The sequence below is a fragment of the Alexandromys fortis genome, unplaced genomic scaffold (genome assembly GCF_014885135.2).
Source record: "Alexandromys fortis isolate MF-2015 unplaced genomic scaffold, M_Fortis_MF-2015_v1.1 scaffold_4, whole genome shotgun sequence".
NCBI lineage: Eukaryota > Metazoa > Chordata > Mammalia > Rodentia > Cricetidae > Alexandromys > Alexandromys fortis.
Window position 1 is genome coordinate 23,405,209 of NW_026067944.1, and position 17,557 is coordinate 23,422,765.

General features: G+C 35.6%; 1 protein-coding gene across 1 annotated transcript in view; it reads right to left on the reverse strand.

Annotated features, from left to right (window-relative positions):
• The window catches only part of Stxbp5l (syntaxin binding protein 5L), a 208,717-nt gene that overhangs the window by 60,560 nt on the left and 130,600 nt on the right, over positions 1 to 17,557 (reverse strand). The window contains exons 18-19 of the mRNA XM_050148905.1: positions 15,861 to 15,986; positions 3,825 to 3,976 (exon numbers count right to left, since the gene is read on the reverse strand). Coding sequence (XP_050004862.1) covers positions 3,825 to 3,976; positions 15,861 to 15,986 — 278 coding nt within the window. The remainder of the gene's footprint in view (positions 1 to 3,824; positions 3,977 to 15,860; positions 15,987 to 17,557) is intronic.

The following is a 17,557-nucleotide window of genomic DNA, read 5'->3' on the forward strand; positions in this document are numbered from 1 at the left end:
AAGAATTTAATTTTTTTCAAATTTGAATTTTCATCTGTTGATTTTAAATTTCAAAAGTTTAACTAATGTGGTTTTCAGAATCTTGTGATGTAACATACAAGTATAAAATACATCATTATATAAATGAATTGAAGCAACACAGACATTGTGTACACGCATATATATCATAGGCACTTAATTAAGGAGATTAGTACAATATGGCTTAGACAGCAGTACAAATGGTTTATTATAGGAAATGAAACTTAATCAGGGCATTTATAAAGAGGGATATGAGTAAATCACAATGGTAGGAAAATAGAGTTTGGTTAAGGAGCATGTTTTTATACACAGGAAAAAGGAAATTACATTTTAGAAGACTTGGAATATAAGCTTAGACCTTATTTTTATGGGGGGAATATAAAAATATTCAGCAATTTTCAAAGGTTCCTAATACTTTTCTAATGGAAGTCTGACAAGTTCAGAGCCAACATTTGTCCTCTGGACTTTCTTAACTTTAACAGCATCACATGTTTATTATAGAAAACACCAGGGAGCAAATCCAAGAGAAACTGGGAAAACCTGAATCTCATGTTCTCGAATATTTTAGGAGGCTAAAATGGAAACCATTCAAGTTGCAAACTCTATGTGGTTGTACAGGATAGGTGTGGAAAATGGTACAGAGTATGGATTAGCAAACTTCAAAAAATGTACTCAAGAGACTGCTTGTGGGCCATGCGACTTTTTGATTACTCATTTCTGCCTCTGAAATGTAAAATCAGCCTTTGAAGACATATCAGTGAAGGATAACTATGCTCCAATAAAAGCTTGTTGTGGAAATTGAATTTCACAGAATTTCAGAATGTCAAAAATATTGTAATATCTCTTCCTGCTTTATGAGTAGTAGACGCCAAGACAGATGTCAAAAGTGACACAAGTCACCTGAGCAGGGACGGTGGGCGTATGACCAAAAAGATGACTGGTGGAGTAGAAAGTTCAAGAGCATGAGCAAAGGCAAGTCACACTGGACACTTCAGGAAGATTGGGAGGCCTCACAGCAACCAGCTTCCTGCCAGGAGCATTACATCTGTACAGTTGTAACTTCTGTAATGGGCTTTATTAGTAAGAGAGTATCTGAAACTGTTCAGGTTACAAGAGTATACAGGGTCAAGTGTGTGTGTGTGTTTATTGCATATGTGTATTTTTATACAACTATAATGCCATATTGTATATTTTGGGAAGCAACCTGATTTTCACAAAATATATTAGTATGATATAACCATTTTTCATATCAGTACCTATAATCACAAGATGACTAGCATTCTTATATTTTTAGTGACACACCCCCTCACACTCCCTGTACCAATGTTTAGAATTGCTCATTTACTCATCTTTACATCGTCATTGCTACCATAGGAATTGTTAATTTTCACCTTTCAGTTATGACGTTAATGCCTCTAACAGGGTTTGGTATCAAAAATCACCATTTAAATGTGTTTGAGGGTATTCTATTTTAACAAAAGACATCATAAATTAAAAATATTTAGCTATCCCCAAGAACTATAAAAGATTATTTTCATACTAGTTAGAATAAAGTTTCAAAATGGTCAAATCACAGCACTGACAAAATATGAAAGCATTGAATTTTCATTGACACAGTAAGTCAGGTTTATAATTTCTAAGAAAACCACAACTCTTTCTCCTTTAAGAGAAAACACAATACTACTGAACTAACAGGACATGATTTGAAATGTACACTGAAACAAAGGGTGAGAGAGCAGGTACATGACAATAATGATCAGGAATATCGAAAATAAAATTATGAAAATTAGAAATTAAAACATCAGATTGCATTTCCATAACAAAAAATTGCATGCATGTTGAATGTGTTTTTATAAAAAAACACATTACTAAGCACTCATGAATGGATTTAACTCAAGCATCATGACTTAAAATAAAAAGTTATTTGCCTAACCTTTATAGAACTTACTCTGATAGGAAGTACGGATCCGTTTCGTTAAATCAGGATAAAAGTTAGACAGCCCACGCATGCAAAAGTTGTCTTTGGAACATGCCAGAGCATCAGCATCAGCAGCAGGCAGAGGAAAGAGAGAAAATAGTCTAAAGTGAAAGGAAGTGATATCATACCAGAATCTAGAACAGCCAAGGTGGAGAAATTGTAGCAAGATTAGGCAATCAAATTAGAGAGGAGATATTTTAAAAATAAATCAACTAGAAAGGTGATAGATGAATGATGGGAATGCTGTAGCCATTTTATTTAACCACATATCTTATAAAGCTGGTGGCATATTCTTCTTACATGGGTCTACCATGGTGGAATTATTTCATTTGTAAGACTATGTACAATAATTTGTTCATGTTAAAATTATTATATTTAATCTTTCATCAATTAAAAAGGCAGCTTAGATACTTTAATTTTTGTTCTGTAATATAAAGTATGCACTCACTGTAGTTATATTATAAAATAAAATAGACACTGAGTTTAGAACTTCATCAGTTTTTAATCTATATTTAAGCTATCAAAATTCTAATCTGTAATCATTACAGCTGAAACTCAGCGGGTTTGAACTACATACGCTTTCCTAGTCAAAACATTCACTCTTCTATACCTAAGAGGATATCAGACAAATCATTGACGTGCTGGCAGAGGATCTACAGCTCTTCTGAACAATGGGACTTCCATTCTTGGAGCAGCAGCTTCTCATTACCTGCCCCTTATAGCTTCCTGTCTTAAACACTCTGAACTTTCAAAACCAGTTGCCTCTACTCCAAACACGAGGCAATATCTCTTACTCTGGTTGTCTTTCAAAAGCTATCGGTGACAGAGGCAGAATCTGCAGAACTAAAATGTCCAGGATACTAAGATAATACTGAAAGCTGAGGTCCCAAACCAAAGCCTGGCAAGCCAGGACAAATGCTGTGCCTCTGCAAAGGGTCTAAAGCAGCAAGCAATAAAGTTTACAAAGAAAAGTTAACAAAGAAGAATGTCAACCAAACACCATTGGTTCAAATGGGAAATTCAGTTAATGTTAAAGTGGACCCTTCTGCACATGGAAAACAACAACTACCATATATTATAAAATACTCTTTTTATGGGCATTTTTAGTAAAGGTCTCAATACTCAGTTAATTATTGGTAAAGTAACTAACTAGATAATAAAAATACAAAAATGTATGGATGTTAAAGCCACTCATAAGGGTATACTGAAATTCCTGTAAAATTCTGGGTAACTCAGGCTGCCACAGTTTGACATCATGCCTTAATCAAACCTCATATTTCATTTCTCTTGCAGTTAAGCTACTTTTCTTGTCCTGCTATGAAAAATTGCCATCTTTCACTGCACTTAAAATATCAGAGAATGGTATTTATTATGCTTATAAACATATGTCCAATTTAGTCATCATCAGTAAAAATAAAGATGATGGTCACATTATAGCTACTTAAAAAAATGAAAAGTGATAATGACCTTAAACTGTATTAGAAAAAAGTGAGACATTTTAGAAGAAAGTTAAACTGTTTAAGTCCAAAAATTTTTTAACAGCTTTTCATAACAAGAGTCCCAATTTTTGTATCAATAGGTTGTTATTTTCTGTTACTTCTTAAAAATCCAACCTAAGAAACTTAAGATGCTTCCTAACTTCAACAACAAACTGAACGTTAAGCACTGCTCAGTCCTGTTTAAAGGTTATTGCTGTTTTTTCCCAGTTTGTTTATTTACATGTTGAATCAGTATTTCCATGCATTTGGATGGCATCATGCAAGGAAGCCAATCTGAAAGAAAACAAGTGAACAATTGGAGTTCAAAACCCATCTAGTTTGTCTCCTACCTGCAATGAACTGCTTGTTTTTTCGAGGAGACCGGGGCTGTCGCTGGTACAGGTCACTTGATCTATAGAGGTCAATGGTTCCCATACTTAATAGCACTGTCTTCTGTATGAAATCCACCACAACCAACCCAGTGCAGTTTCCAAATGCGACTCTGAGGGGAGGAAAAGCAACCAAAATGTATCATAAGTGTGATTATTTATCTTTAAGTTAAATAGAAGATTACTGGAAAATAACCTAAGATTGAGGACATGAGACCATGATTAGTGATTTAAAGTCAGAAAATAAATCCACTATACATAGAATAGATTGAATATAATAACCATGACGGATTACTGCAAACAACAGAGATGGTCTGCAATCATTCTGAATTGCAAGTTTTATCATTTAAGCTGTGGTCAGTCACATGGTCTTTATCTTGATTTTATAGTTTTAAAGAATGACAAAATTCTTTTCCTATGCAAAGGGTCATAGGTCAAGAAATCGACACACTAAATAGACACAGTTGCTTAGGTAACAGTCAAATGGTTTTTGCAAATAAGATAGTGATTATTTTGTTCCAAATTAATAATTATCTTTTCCTTTGAACCCATTCCCCTATCTGTCCTCTGGTTTCTTCTTCCTCCTCCTTCCTCTCCTCTTCTTCCTTCTCTCCTCCTCCTTCATTTTTAGAACAGGGACATCCTAGGTATCCAAGACCTCCTTGAACTATAATCTTTCTACCTTTGTCTTCCAGGAGACAAGGTGTGCACCACTACATTTGGCATATAAGTAGGGTTCGATATCAGGTAGGTTTAAAGAAATACAGATTAATTTATAAAAAACATTTTCTTCTCAAATTTTGTTCATTACTGTCTCCGATGTATTAAAAGAGAAATATGATTTGACTAACAAGTTGTTAAATTAGAGCAGCTTTTCTAGGCTGGTTAAGCATTTTGGTCACCTGAACCATTAAGTACATATTAAGTCCTATATCTGCCCATTTACAACATGCTGCCTAGCTAAACATGAACATTCTGTAATTTTTGATTCCTAAACTAGACATGTACTCTATATGGCCATGATTTGTGTGTGGTTTAAAAGCTTCATACTGTTTCATTACTTAGATTGAATCTTGTTTATAAACTATATGCATAGTTTCAATCTTATTCTTTTCATTCTGCCACACTGCCATTCTTACAAACATAATAAGTCAGAATAAAACTTTTATCCACTTAAAACGGTTTCCTAGTTCAAATGAATTTCGACATATTCTAGTAAGACAGACCTTGAAATCTAGAAAAAAGTATTGATATAAGTAAGACTCAGAATATCCAGGGTTGAATTTTACCTGTCTGCTTTATAGGTTATATAACTTGGAAAGAAATTAATGAATCTAGTTTATAAGTTTTTTAATGAGAATAAAATTAGAAAATTGTTTTAAAGTACTCTGAGGTTTCTTCATAGAAATAAAAATTAATTTTAATTTGAGTAAATGTAAGAGTATATGTATTTAAATCTTTAGGCTTTAAGGTATTGAAATGTAGCTAATTATTTCTATTATAAGCAATAATGAAACTTTCAAAACAATGCTCAATTTGAGTGTATAATAATGATAAATAATTTTTTGTGTTGGATTTAAAATAGAAGGAACTACAAAGTTACACTGTAATACTGGAAAAACCAGGAAGTAGCGATTAAACAGTCTGTGAAGAAATTGGATTTAGTCTACTTTAAACAGCCAGAAAACTGGACTTGATATATTAAACAATTTTTACATATTAGGCAGTAGTCAAAGGAAGGGGTGAGAGGAAGATGACAGCCTCATAAACATTCTAGCTTAGCAAACATTTCCTGAGGTAAAGGAAAGAAATTTTAAAAGACCTGTGATCTCATTGAATCAAAGAGACAGGTATCGGGAGGGAAGGCTGCAAAGCAGCTAGAACATAAAAAGGGATATTAGCGAGAGCTACACATAGTAACTATACCAAGGATTTGAAAACCATTCCTACAAATCAGAGCTACATGTTAATGTGGATATCCATGTGAAGAACTACCAAAAGCTTGGAGAAAAAACAAAAAAGAAGGCAGAGTGGCTTCCAAATTTCACAAAGCTAAAAGAGTTCATATTACTATGAACTATTATATTACACACAGAGGAGACTTCAAGGTGTCAAAATCAGTACTGGCATAAATTAACCATAGAATTAATTCTTCACCTACTCTAGAAAAGATTTAGAACAATAATTACAAATAACGTTTTTGTCCAAAACAACATTCTGACACCATTGAAAAGAATCTAGCAATATAATATCAAAAATATAAAATGTTGTAGTAAATTAGTGTACAAAAGGCAATGGATATGGAAATAATTAGGAAAACTGACTGAACACGAGAATGAAACATTAAATAATTAGTAGAAAAAAGATATTAAAAGTTATTTCTATATATATAGTATCTCTCTCATATATATATTCCAATATAATTTCATAAGGCTAAAATACATTAAATGATAAAGTGAGAAACAGAAGTTAAAAAAAACTACTCAAGTTTTAAATCATTATAAACATAAATTAAAGATTATCCATATAAATGAAGATTTGAACCATGCTAACTGTGAGTTAAATATTGTTAATGATCATAAATATTCCTCCAAATTCAGAAAAATTTCAAAGAAAATCTTAGTAGATAGATTTAGTTTATATTTGTTTAAAAATTGAAAATATGATTGTATGACATATATGGAAATATAAAGGACTAAGAGCAATCTAAACAGTTTAGAAAAATAAGAGAAAAATTAAGAGATTTAAAATAAATAATTTTAAGATTACTTAGCCTATAGGAATCTTGGGGTAACTCTAACCAAGCAAGTGAAAGACTTCTACAATCAAAACTTTAAGACACTGAAAAAAAGAAATTAAAGATATCAGAAAATGTGAAGATCTCCCATGTTCATGGATTGGTAGGATTATTATAGCAAAAATGGCAATTCTACCAGAAACAATCTACAAATCCAATGCATCCCAATCAAAATTCCAGCACAATTTTTCACAGAACGTGGAAGGACAATTGTCAGCTTCATATGGAAGCACAAAAAACATCCCAGGATAACTAAAGTAATCCTGAATAATAAAAGAATTGCTGGAAGTATTACCAGCCCCTATCTCAAACTGTACTGTAGAACTAAAGTAATAAAAACAGCACGATATTGGCAATCAATGAAATCAAATTGAAGACCCAGACCAGTACACACACCTATAAACACTTGGTGTTTGAATAAAAAAAAAAAACAACAACAACAAATACACACTGGAAAAAGAATCTTCAACAAATAGTGATGGTCAAAATGGAAAAATGTGTAAACTTGTACAGCCACTATGGAAATCAGTGTGGGGGTTCTGGAGAAAGCTAGGAATAGATTTACCTCAAGATCCACCTATCCTACTCTTGAACATTATATGTAGAGAGTTTCTAGGGCATACATGTCTGAATGTTTGCTGTGTTGGTTTAGTAAGCAAGTATAAATTTGGTCCCTCCTTACCTCGCACTGTTGTGATTTATTCCCCGATACAGATCTCTGACTCTGGAAGCAAATACTTAATTCTGCCCTCCTACAGAAATAACCTAAAATTACATGCATAAATAAAAAATTAAATAGAAATCAAGATAGCATATTACTGACTTAAAGACTGATGTGGGTAATAGCATGTCTAACAAACGTGTGCATTTATTGTGGGCCACTATTTGACAAAACGGCAAAGGGAATGCAGAGAAAAATGTAACGTTTTTAATAGATGATGATGAATCAATTGAGCATTCATAAGTAAATAATTGGCTAAATCTCACTGGGTCTTTGGTTCTGACTTTTATCTACTACTGGGGCTTCATATGCTGCTGTTCTGTATCCAGCACCGGCTATGATCCCCTTTTACCTCTCATCCCTGAACCCATAATCCTGTTTAGTCTCTTTTTTTCATATCCAAATAACCACATCACATTCCTGAGACCTCGGTTCAGATACGGCAGATGTTTGTATATGCTCATACTTCATGCATTAGTGTTGCTTTCCAATCAACTATGACTGTGCCCCAGTTGTTCTAGCAATTCTATGTGCCTCTGTTCACAGTATCCTGGCTCCCCTACTTCTGAGTACTTCCATATCAAATACTGCCAACCATACTACTAAAAGTGAATCTACAACTTAGATCATGTGCATATGCCAGCACATTAGACATAAAATGAGGAATCCCCTTAGAAAGAATTCCCATGCATGAGAGAAAAGAACTACAAGTGAAAACCAGGAACCTTCTAGAACTCGATGAGCTATTGCAGATACTGGAAACTGGCAGCTAAAGACTCCTGGAGTCCTCACCAAGGAAGAATTCAACAGTCAGAGGTAACTTGGAAACTATACCATTGTATCCTTCTTGAGCAGAACCTTCTATACCCCATCTAATTGGTATCTTTGCAATCACCCACAGGTAAATTTTCCCTCACTATATCTACTTAGAAAAGTATGATGTTAACCAAGTGCTCCTAACCTCTGAGCCATCTCTCCAGCCCCAAAAGCAAGGTAGACAAGATGGTTAATCCAAAGTGGAGGGGAATCGTGCAGGTTTTGTTTTTATTTATTAGGTTGAGACAGTTTATCTTATTTTCATTGTCAATATGATCATGATTCATGATCACATCATGAATCAACCAAACAGAGTACAAGAGTTAGAGTTCTAGAGGCTTCCACCAAGATATCAAGAGGAAAGCCCAGAAAGGCAAACGTAAGGCCAAGTCAGAGTCCCTGTAATGATCTGCTAACAGGATGATATAAGAATCCATGAAAGTGAAGCTGAAGCATCTATTAAGACAAAAGGAAAATAAGGATGCCAAGAAGTCTTCTGTTGGTAGCTCTAGATGACAACCAAAGCCACTATACTTGGCCATTTGGGATTGCTAAATCAAGGAGGTAGACCATCCAAAGCTCTCCTGAGTATCCTCAGTGTTGAATACAGAGCTATAGAAATTAATGTTTTCTTTACTGGGTAAAAAGTCTTGCTTTGACTCAATCCTTCCTTTCCTATGTTCTTATTACATCTCCTTGAACTGGGAATGTTTATCCTGTTCCTTGTTTCTTGGAAGTATGTGACTTATTGTGGGAACTCAAAAATGTGAGCTTATTCCATCATGTTTGAAGGTCAGAGAGTTTGAGCTTATTTTGCTCTTTCAAAGTTATTGACAACAGGTATGGCTACAAAACAAGATATCCTGACCTAGGGTGTGGACGATAGAGGTAGATCTGCTCCATCCTGACCAAATCTCAGAGAATTCAGGCAAACTTCGGCTACTTATTTTGAAATAGGAGGATTGACTTAGGGAGTGGCTGCCTGCAGGGTACTTGGTCTAGGGTGAGTTCACTGTCCCAAAAAAATGCTTTGTTCAGGAATTAGTGGCTTGATGACTCAAGTATTGGAGCAGGTAACTGTTATGGTTGTTCTTTGTATCATGTTAAAGCAGTCTTTGCCTTCTTCCACCTTTTTGCCTTGGGGTATAAACACACATGAAAAATAAGGGCAGAGGTAGTTCAGCATTCAGTATTCACTGAGTTACCCTCCCAGTATTATCCTGTGTTTCTTTCTGACATCTGTTCCCCCACCTAACATTTATAATCCTCACAATCCTACCCTGGAGTGTATGAACCCACTGTGACTGGACCATGGCAGAAGTTACCCCCAAAAGGGGACTGGCAACAACTTTATTATTTGTAAAAGTTTACAACTAAGTTTTTCAGAAGAGACTTTAGATTGGGACTTTTGAAAACTGCAGAAATGGTTAAGCTTTGGGGGGTTTCTTGGTGATGGACTGAATGTATTTTTTATTGTAAACTAGATATAAGCCTTCCTGATCCAGGGGTAGACTACTCTATCTTGGGCCAGAAAGTCCCTGAATGGTTCACATAGTAAAGGCTTGATTTTAAGCTTGCACTTCTGGGTGCTAATGGAAACTTTAAGAGGTAGGCCCTCCTGGGGGACGTAGGTTGTTTGTATGTTCCTGAAGGAAAGAGTAGGATCAAATCCTTGTTCTTCCTCTTTTTCACTTCCTGGTCACTAGCAAATAAGAATATTTGCTCTATGACATGCTCTCCACAAAGATGTGGCACTTTGGCATAGGCCCAAAACAGAGCATTGACTGAAACTTCCAAATTGTGAGATTTTTTTCCTTAAGTTGATTATCTTAGATATTTCCTTATAATAATGGAAAGATAACTAATGGATAGAGCTCAAAAGATACTGCTATTTAGGCTGTAGATAAAAACCCTGGTTTCTGATCCAGAGAATTGTTCATTTTCTCTTTCTGTTCTTTCTTCACAAATTCCTACAATTGTGCAGATTAATTAACTAGTTTGTAAGGTGAAAATCTACAACCTTCACAATCTGTGATTAAACAATAGCCTGTGGCAAATTCTAAAGAAAAGCAGACGATTAGAAACTACAATCACCTAGAAGTTGGCGAGGCACATCTTTAAGAGTATTATAATTGTTTCCAGAAAAGACCAATGGGGCAATATTCACCCCTAACAGAAACAGTATCACCCCATTTGTGCCAAATACAATAAATTTCAAGGATATAAAGTTAATAAAAATAAGTCATTAGTTATCTTATACATCAATAACAAATTTTGTCATTCTACAAACCAATAATGAAAGCAATCAAGTTCATAACAGCTATTTTAAAAATCTAAGAGGAAACAATAAAGGAAGTTAATGGCTTCTACAATGAAAACCATAGAACTTGCATTAAAGAAATTGCAAAGGGGGAGAGGGTTGGGGATATGGCTCAGTAGATGTACTGCTTGCCCTGTATAAATAAAGTCAGTTATATTGGTAAGTTGGTAATATATTGTTTAAGTTTGTTAAAAGCAGACTCTGGGGAGTATAGAGGTCCTCCCTCATCTCAGACTCAAATATGTTTTTGTCAAACATTCTGTAAAATCCCTATCCTGGATAAGGCTTCCTCCCTGGCTCTATAAAGGAGGAAGAGAAGCAAATAGTTCAAGAACAAAAACATTATGCTCTTGAGAGCCATAGAGGTTACTATTATTATCTCACAGTATAACAATGCTTAAAACAGGAATAGCAAGCCAGAAGTTGGTCCAGGGAGAGAGGACTCAACCTGGAACTCTTGGAACTGACTGCTTCAACTTCCCCAGCTGATTTTTGCTTTATGTGACTAGGTCCTTGATTTGATGATACTACGCTTGTTTGCTCTCCCAAACCAGGCTACTCTTGTAGCCTTTGCTGTATGGTGTAAACTGATTTGATGTTTTGCTATCCATCTGTTACTTCTATCTATTTGTATTTCATGTTTTTTTCTTTTATTTCTACTTTCTACATACTTAATAAACTCACTTATTCAAAGCAAAGCACAGCTATCATGGATCATTCTCTGGACCAGAGAGAAGACTCTGCAAGCATAAGAACTGCAGTTCAGACCCTCAGCACCCATGTAAAAGCTGAGTGGGTGTATAACCTAAGAGCTCTGGAGGTAGTGACTGGATCCCCAGTGACTGGACAAATGGGATAATCTTATTAGCTAAACTGGCTATCTCTGGGATCTGTGAAAGACTGTCTCAGCGAATACAGTAAAGAGTGATTGAAGAAGGCATGTTAACCCTTGGCCTCCATGTGCAGGTGTGCCCTCACACATTTGGACACGTATACATACACACGTGTCCACAGAGAGAGAGAGAGAGAGAGAGAGAGAGAGAGAGCGGGGGAGGTAGAAAAGTAGAAAGACCTGTTAGATTCTTAGAATGGAAGAACTAACATTAAAATATCTGTCTTAGCTGCAGTAATATTTTAATATCAGAGAGGGCTCAGTAGCTAAGAGCACTGACTACTCTCTCAGAGGATACAGGGTCAATTCCTAGTAACTTCTGCAATTCCAGTTTCAGGGTATCTGATACCCTTGTCTAGCCTCCACAAGCACAGAATGATGTACTGAATCTTAGGTCCTACAGAATCATAGTGGTCAAAATAAGCCTGACATAAAGTGACATGTCACCCAACAAAAGAGGGATCCCAGAAGTCAATGTACATGTATTCAGGGTGGAAAGACAACATAAACAGTCAACAAAGGAACCAAAAATCTATAGTGAAGAAAAGACAGCCTGTTCAATAAGTAGTACTGAGGAAACTTAATATCCACATAGAGTACTGAAAAAACTACTGCATTTCAGCCTGTATTCAAACTACTTCAAAATAAATGAGAAACCCAAGTGTAAAACCTGAAACTCTAAAAATACTGGAATACAAAGGAAACACATTGGTTCAAGCAATATTTTTTCTAGTTAGAGCCTAAAAGGAATAGTAAACAAAAGCAAAAGTTGACAAATGGAAATAAATAAGATAGAAATGCTCACCAATTTGATTTGACTACTACACATTTCATATAGCTAATGAAATATTACTAATTCCATATGTATGTGTGATTGCTGTATTTTAATTAAAATGGAAAAAAATGTGGGTGATACATTCTAAACCATCTTGAAATCCATTTTAAGATGTTAACGTTAAGGATAACTTTTAAAAAAGAATAGTTTCTCTGTTTTTCAAGGCAAGAGTGAAAACTGCATTTAAAATTATAATCACAAAGTAAGCAGACATATCACAACAAGATATTGGAAGAATGATCTAAAGGCAGTTTTGAGATAAATGGGCCAACACAATCATCACAGTCCTAGAGTGTGAATGTTTAGAACATGGAACTCATCACAACAGGGACATTAAAAGACTAAGGAATCTTGGTGTGTAGTGTGTTTCTCCTACTCATATTCTTTAACAGTGGTTCGTATCAATTTCACGTATGACTCCAGTAGCCTCAGGTGCATTGTGGGACATAGTAACTGTCCCCGAGGAGTACTCAGGTCACAAAACTTGATGATATCCAATTCATGGTGGCACACAAATTAAAAACGTGGGTTTGCTCTCTTCACCAACATTTCTAAGGAAGTCACCCTAGAAGCTTTGGGTTTTAGCCAGAAAGCTGATAAAGAAGAGCAAGAAAGCACCTATGAGGGCAATGATTCCTGGAGTGTAATCTCCCTGCTAGAGAGTATACCACTATCTACTTAGCATCAGAGAGTTTCAGGCATGAGATATCAGCCCATTAGAGATGCAATACCAACTATTCTCCACTACAAGGTTACTCTAAAACTTCAGGCCCAACTACGCTTCATTGTGTTTAAAAGGTGGAATATGAAGTCAAGTTATTAACCAGACTTCAAATTTAATGTTTCCACGTCATACTTTGTTTCTAGTTGGAATATAGTATGATCCCCCACTTAATATTTATGACTTTAGGAATGGTGGGACAAATAATTGCCATTTTATTTTGGAAGCATTTAATTTCATAGGTTCATGGCTAGAGAAAAGCTTGACTCATGAATAATAACTTTAGGTAGGTGAGTGAAACATTTAGGTAGCAGAGTCTACTTCTCAATGAACCATACTTTGAGTCTTATACCTATCTATTCAGATAACATCTAGATGAAACTTCAGTCTGAAATCTTATAGACTAAGGCTGAAATGCTAAGACTTTTGGTGCTGTTGTTGAATAAAGGTCATTTTACAAGTGATAAATATATGAATTTTGGGGAATTAGGAGCAAAAAGCTATGGTCTGAATTTCTGTAGCTCCCCCAAATCATGTATTCTATGTGCTAAAATTGACTTACATTAGAAATACTTTCAATTTTGAATTAGTTAATTTCTTAGTTTCATAGCAAGCAGAAGTGAAAGAACAAATAGGCATACAACAGATTATGGAAACACCATCAATTCAGTTCACAACATTGAGAAGAGAACATTCAGGAGTACCCAGCTTGAGAGAACAAAGATAATATAAAGTTTAGGGCTTCTCTGACAGACATCAACTCTGGAAGCTGAGGCAGCTGGAGCTCCAGATTGTACTTCCTCTTTCTGGATGAGCTCCTGGCTTCTCACACCCACTGAAGACATTTAGAGTGATAATTAGCAGAAACTGCTGTTGAAAATGGTTTTTCTTCCTAGCTGTTCTCAAGGACACAGTGTTTTCAGAACCCTTTGCTGGTTGCTTTTTTCCAATGTCACAAGGATTTTGAGCCAGCCTATCCCTTGTCTAGGGGCATTTGGAGAAAAAATGTTTAGGCTTGAAATTAATTTGGAGAGCACATCAACCATTTTTCTCAGAGCTAGCTTCTCAATAAGCTTAAATGGCACATGGCAATTAATAGCTGTAATGAATATTATCAAGGATGTTTAATGTAAAACCCAAAGGTGATAGTATTGAGATGTGGAGTCTTTAGGTCTTGAGGACTTCCATCTCATATGAGATTAGGTCCTTATGAAGAAAGAAAGCTTGTTTGCTGTATCTTCTACATGAGAATGCAGCCAGATGCCATTTCTAAAAGAGTGAGCGTTTGTCAGACATTGAATCTGCTCAGGCCCTGATCTTAGACTTCCCAGTCTCTAGAACTGAGGAATATACTTCGGTTATACATAAATTACCCAGTCTAAGGTGTTTTATTATGGCAGCCCAAGTAAACTTTTATATTTTTAAAACTCAAGAGGTAAAATGTCTATCATGTCACCATAAAGTATAGTTCTTGTTGCAACATATTAGAGTAAGAAAAAATTGTCTTCATATTCTTAGCTAGAAGCTTCTTTTAAACTCACCATGGGTATTGAACATCGTGTGTGTATTTGCGTGTGTGTTGTTGTTGTTTGAGAACTTTGTACATGTATACAGTGTGTTTGGATCAAGTCTATCCCTCATACTCTCTGCTCCAATTCTTCCCAACTTCAAGTGGCCATGCTGTTTTAACCTCCGAGTCTACTTAGTACTTCCAGTATGTGACTGGGGCAACTCTATCTGCTGGGGCATGGGCAGCTTCTCATATGCTTTTTGTTTTTGCATCCCTGATATTATCATATGATTTTTCTACTTTATTCTGTTAATTTGATAAATTGCCCTGATTCATTTAAAATGATAAAACTATCTCTATTCCCAATATAATTGAACTTTGGTTATGAAAATTTTTATAAGTTTTCTTGATAGATTTATTTATATTTTAGTAGAATTTTTAATTCATACTGCTCAAGTCATAGACATAATTTTCCATTCTTGTAATAACATTTTCAAGTCCTCAAATTTATATTAACTCACAAAATGAAACAAGTATTACTTTATCATTCATAAATCTCAGAAAGATTCTGTATAATAAGTATACTTATTCTTTAATATTTTGTGGAATTCACTTTGATGATGATTTGATGTGGGATTTTTTTTTTTTAGAGACTGAAGTTCTATAAGGCAATCACCCTAGCTGTCATTCTCATATGCTCCTCAGTGGAATTCTAATAACAGAAATTATTTCTCTAATGATTTTCTCTAGTTCTCTTCAGTTCTTGAACTGAGTGGCATGTCTCCACAACCTTTTAAGTTCTTGCTCCTGCCTTGGAAGGCCAGTCTTCTGAAAAGGGTATCTTAAAACTGCTTGAATTCACCCATCTTCAAGGTAACTGGGGCAGAAAATAATACCTGCCCTTTCCACATCAAGTAATGTGGATGGATTATACCATTCAAGTACCTTACAACTGAGATCAGAAATACCCCAGAAGGATGAAAGTCAGTCGTCGTGAGAAACCTAAACTTGCTCTATTTGCAAATGTACCTGAAGCCAAGCTCTACAGGCAGATCCACTATCAATTAAAGTAGAAGTGATCTCTACAAGACTGGTCAAAAGAAGGTGCCCAAGAGTGAAAAGTAAGGGAAAAGAGGCAAAAATTCCAAATCAATCCAAAAAGAGAAATCTGAAGTAGGAACATTGCCACTAATATGAAATCAAGGAAAAGAAAACAAATAATATAATCATAGCATAAGTTTAATTATTACTATATCATACAATGGTCAATCTAATAAAAATTGAACTAAGGGATTTCTCTTTTAAGTCTTAATATTTTAAAAGAAACATTTGTAAGCTGTTTAAAATTCAGTAATACTGACCAGAAAGAAAGTTTAACCACTTACATTCCGTACGCTGAGCTTACAGCAAGGCTGGTAATCTGCTGAGGAGGCTCACCATCGACCCACACCAACTGAATAACAAGATCTGCTTGATAGCCCGGCGGCATCCGCACTGGCCGTGTTTTAACACTAGAAGGAGAAAACATAATTTTAGCACATACAGCTTTAGCATGCTCATGTGCTTTAAGAATTTACATAGAATCATGCTTCCAAAATATTTAACACTGGGGGCAAGAACGCAGATGAGAGTTACTAAGTGCTTCTCAAGTTGATAATTGTTAATGCTAACTTCATCTTCAAACCAGACCTTTATTTCACTGGTTTTCCTCCATCATCCCTATCTCAAATTCTTCTACATTTTATAAATATCTAGGTAGTTAGAAGATTTGTATTCTCGTGATATGATGTGGGAGTGTCATATATCAATCTGTTGATTTCATTGGTTAAGCAATAAAGAAACTCCTTGGCCCTGATAGGTTAAAACATAGGTGGGAGGAGTAAACAGAATAGGATGCTGGGAGGAAGAGGAAGTGAGCTCAGACTCGACAGCTCTGCTCTCTGGAGCAGAGATGCCAGGCTCCACTCTCCCAGGCAGCTCCGACCCAGGATGGAAGGAAGATAGAATCTTCACATTAATAGAAATGGGCTAGTCCAGGTGCGAGAGTTAGCTGAGAAGAGGCTAGATAGAAATGGGCCAAGCAGTGTTTAAATGAATACAGTTTGTGTGTTGTTATTTCGGGGCATAAGCTGGCAGGCGGCCAGGGTGCTGGGGACGCAGCGCGGCCACTCAGATTTCAACAGTGATAGGTCTTCTTAGGAACAATTAGGTTTACAGTGACATTTAAAATGTTCTGCTATTTTATTGGTTTTCACTTTCTTTGAATTCACTTAAATGAAGTAAAGTGGTATGAAGGAAAACTAAAGGCAGAAATGGGCTGGAAAGGTAGTTCAGCAAGTAGAGGTGCTTGCCATCAAAACTGAAAGACCTGAGCATCATCCCCATGATCCACAAGGTGGAAGGAAAGAATAGATTCCTACAGGTTGTCCTTTGACATTCACAAGTATGAAATAGGGTGTGTGTGGGGTGAGTTTGTACATGCACACTGATGTGTGAGGTCCTTCTGTTTAAGTGTTGCTTTTATTTGTTAATAAATAAAAAACTGGTTTGGCCTATAACCTGGGAGGAGGAAGTTGGAGTCAGAGAGAAGTGATAGAGCCGCCACCAGAGTTAGAAATGCTGAAACTTTGACAGAAATCCACTGGTCATGTGGCTATATACAGATTAATAGAAATGGATTAAATTAATGTAAGTTAGTCAATAAAAAGTTAAAGCTAATTGGCCAAGAAGTGTTTTAATTAATGTTTCTGTATGGATATTTTGGTTCCAGGTGGCCAGGAACCAACAAGTGGGCCTCCTCCCAACAGCACACAAATAAATGAAAACAAATATATTTATAAATTTATGAGCTTTTTGCTGTGTGGCACATTTACACATTAGAGTATAATTCAGCGGTAAAAATAATGACATTTTGAATTTTGTATGCAAATGGATGGAATTATAAAACACTATCCTGAGTGAGGTAACCCATATCCAAAAAAACCTGAATATGGTATGTACTCACTCATAAGTGGATACCAGCTATAAACAAAGGACATTGAGGCTATAGTTCATGATCCTAGAGAAGCTAAGTAATAAGGTG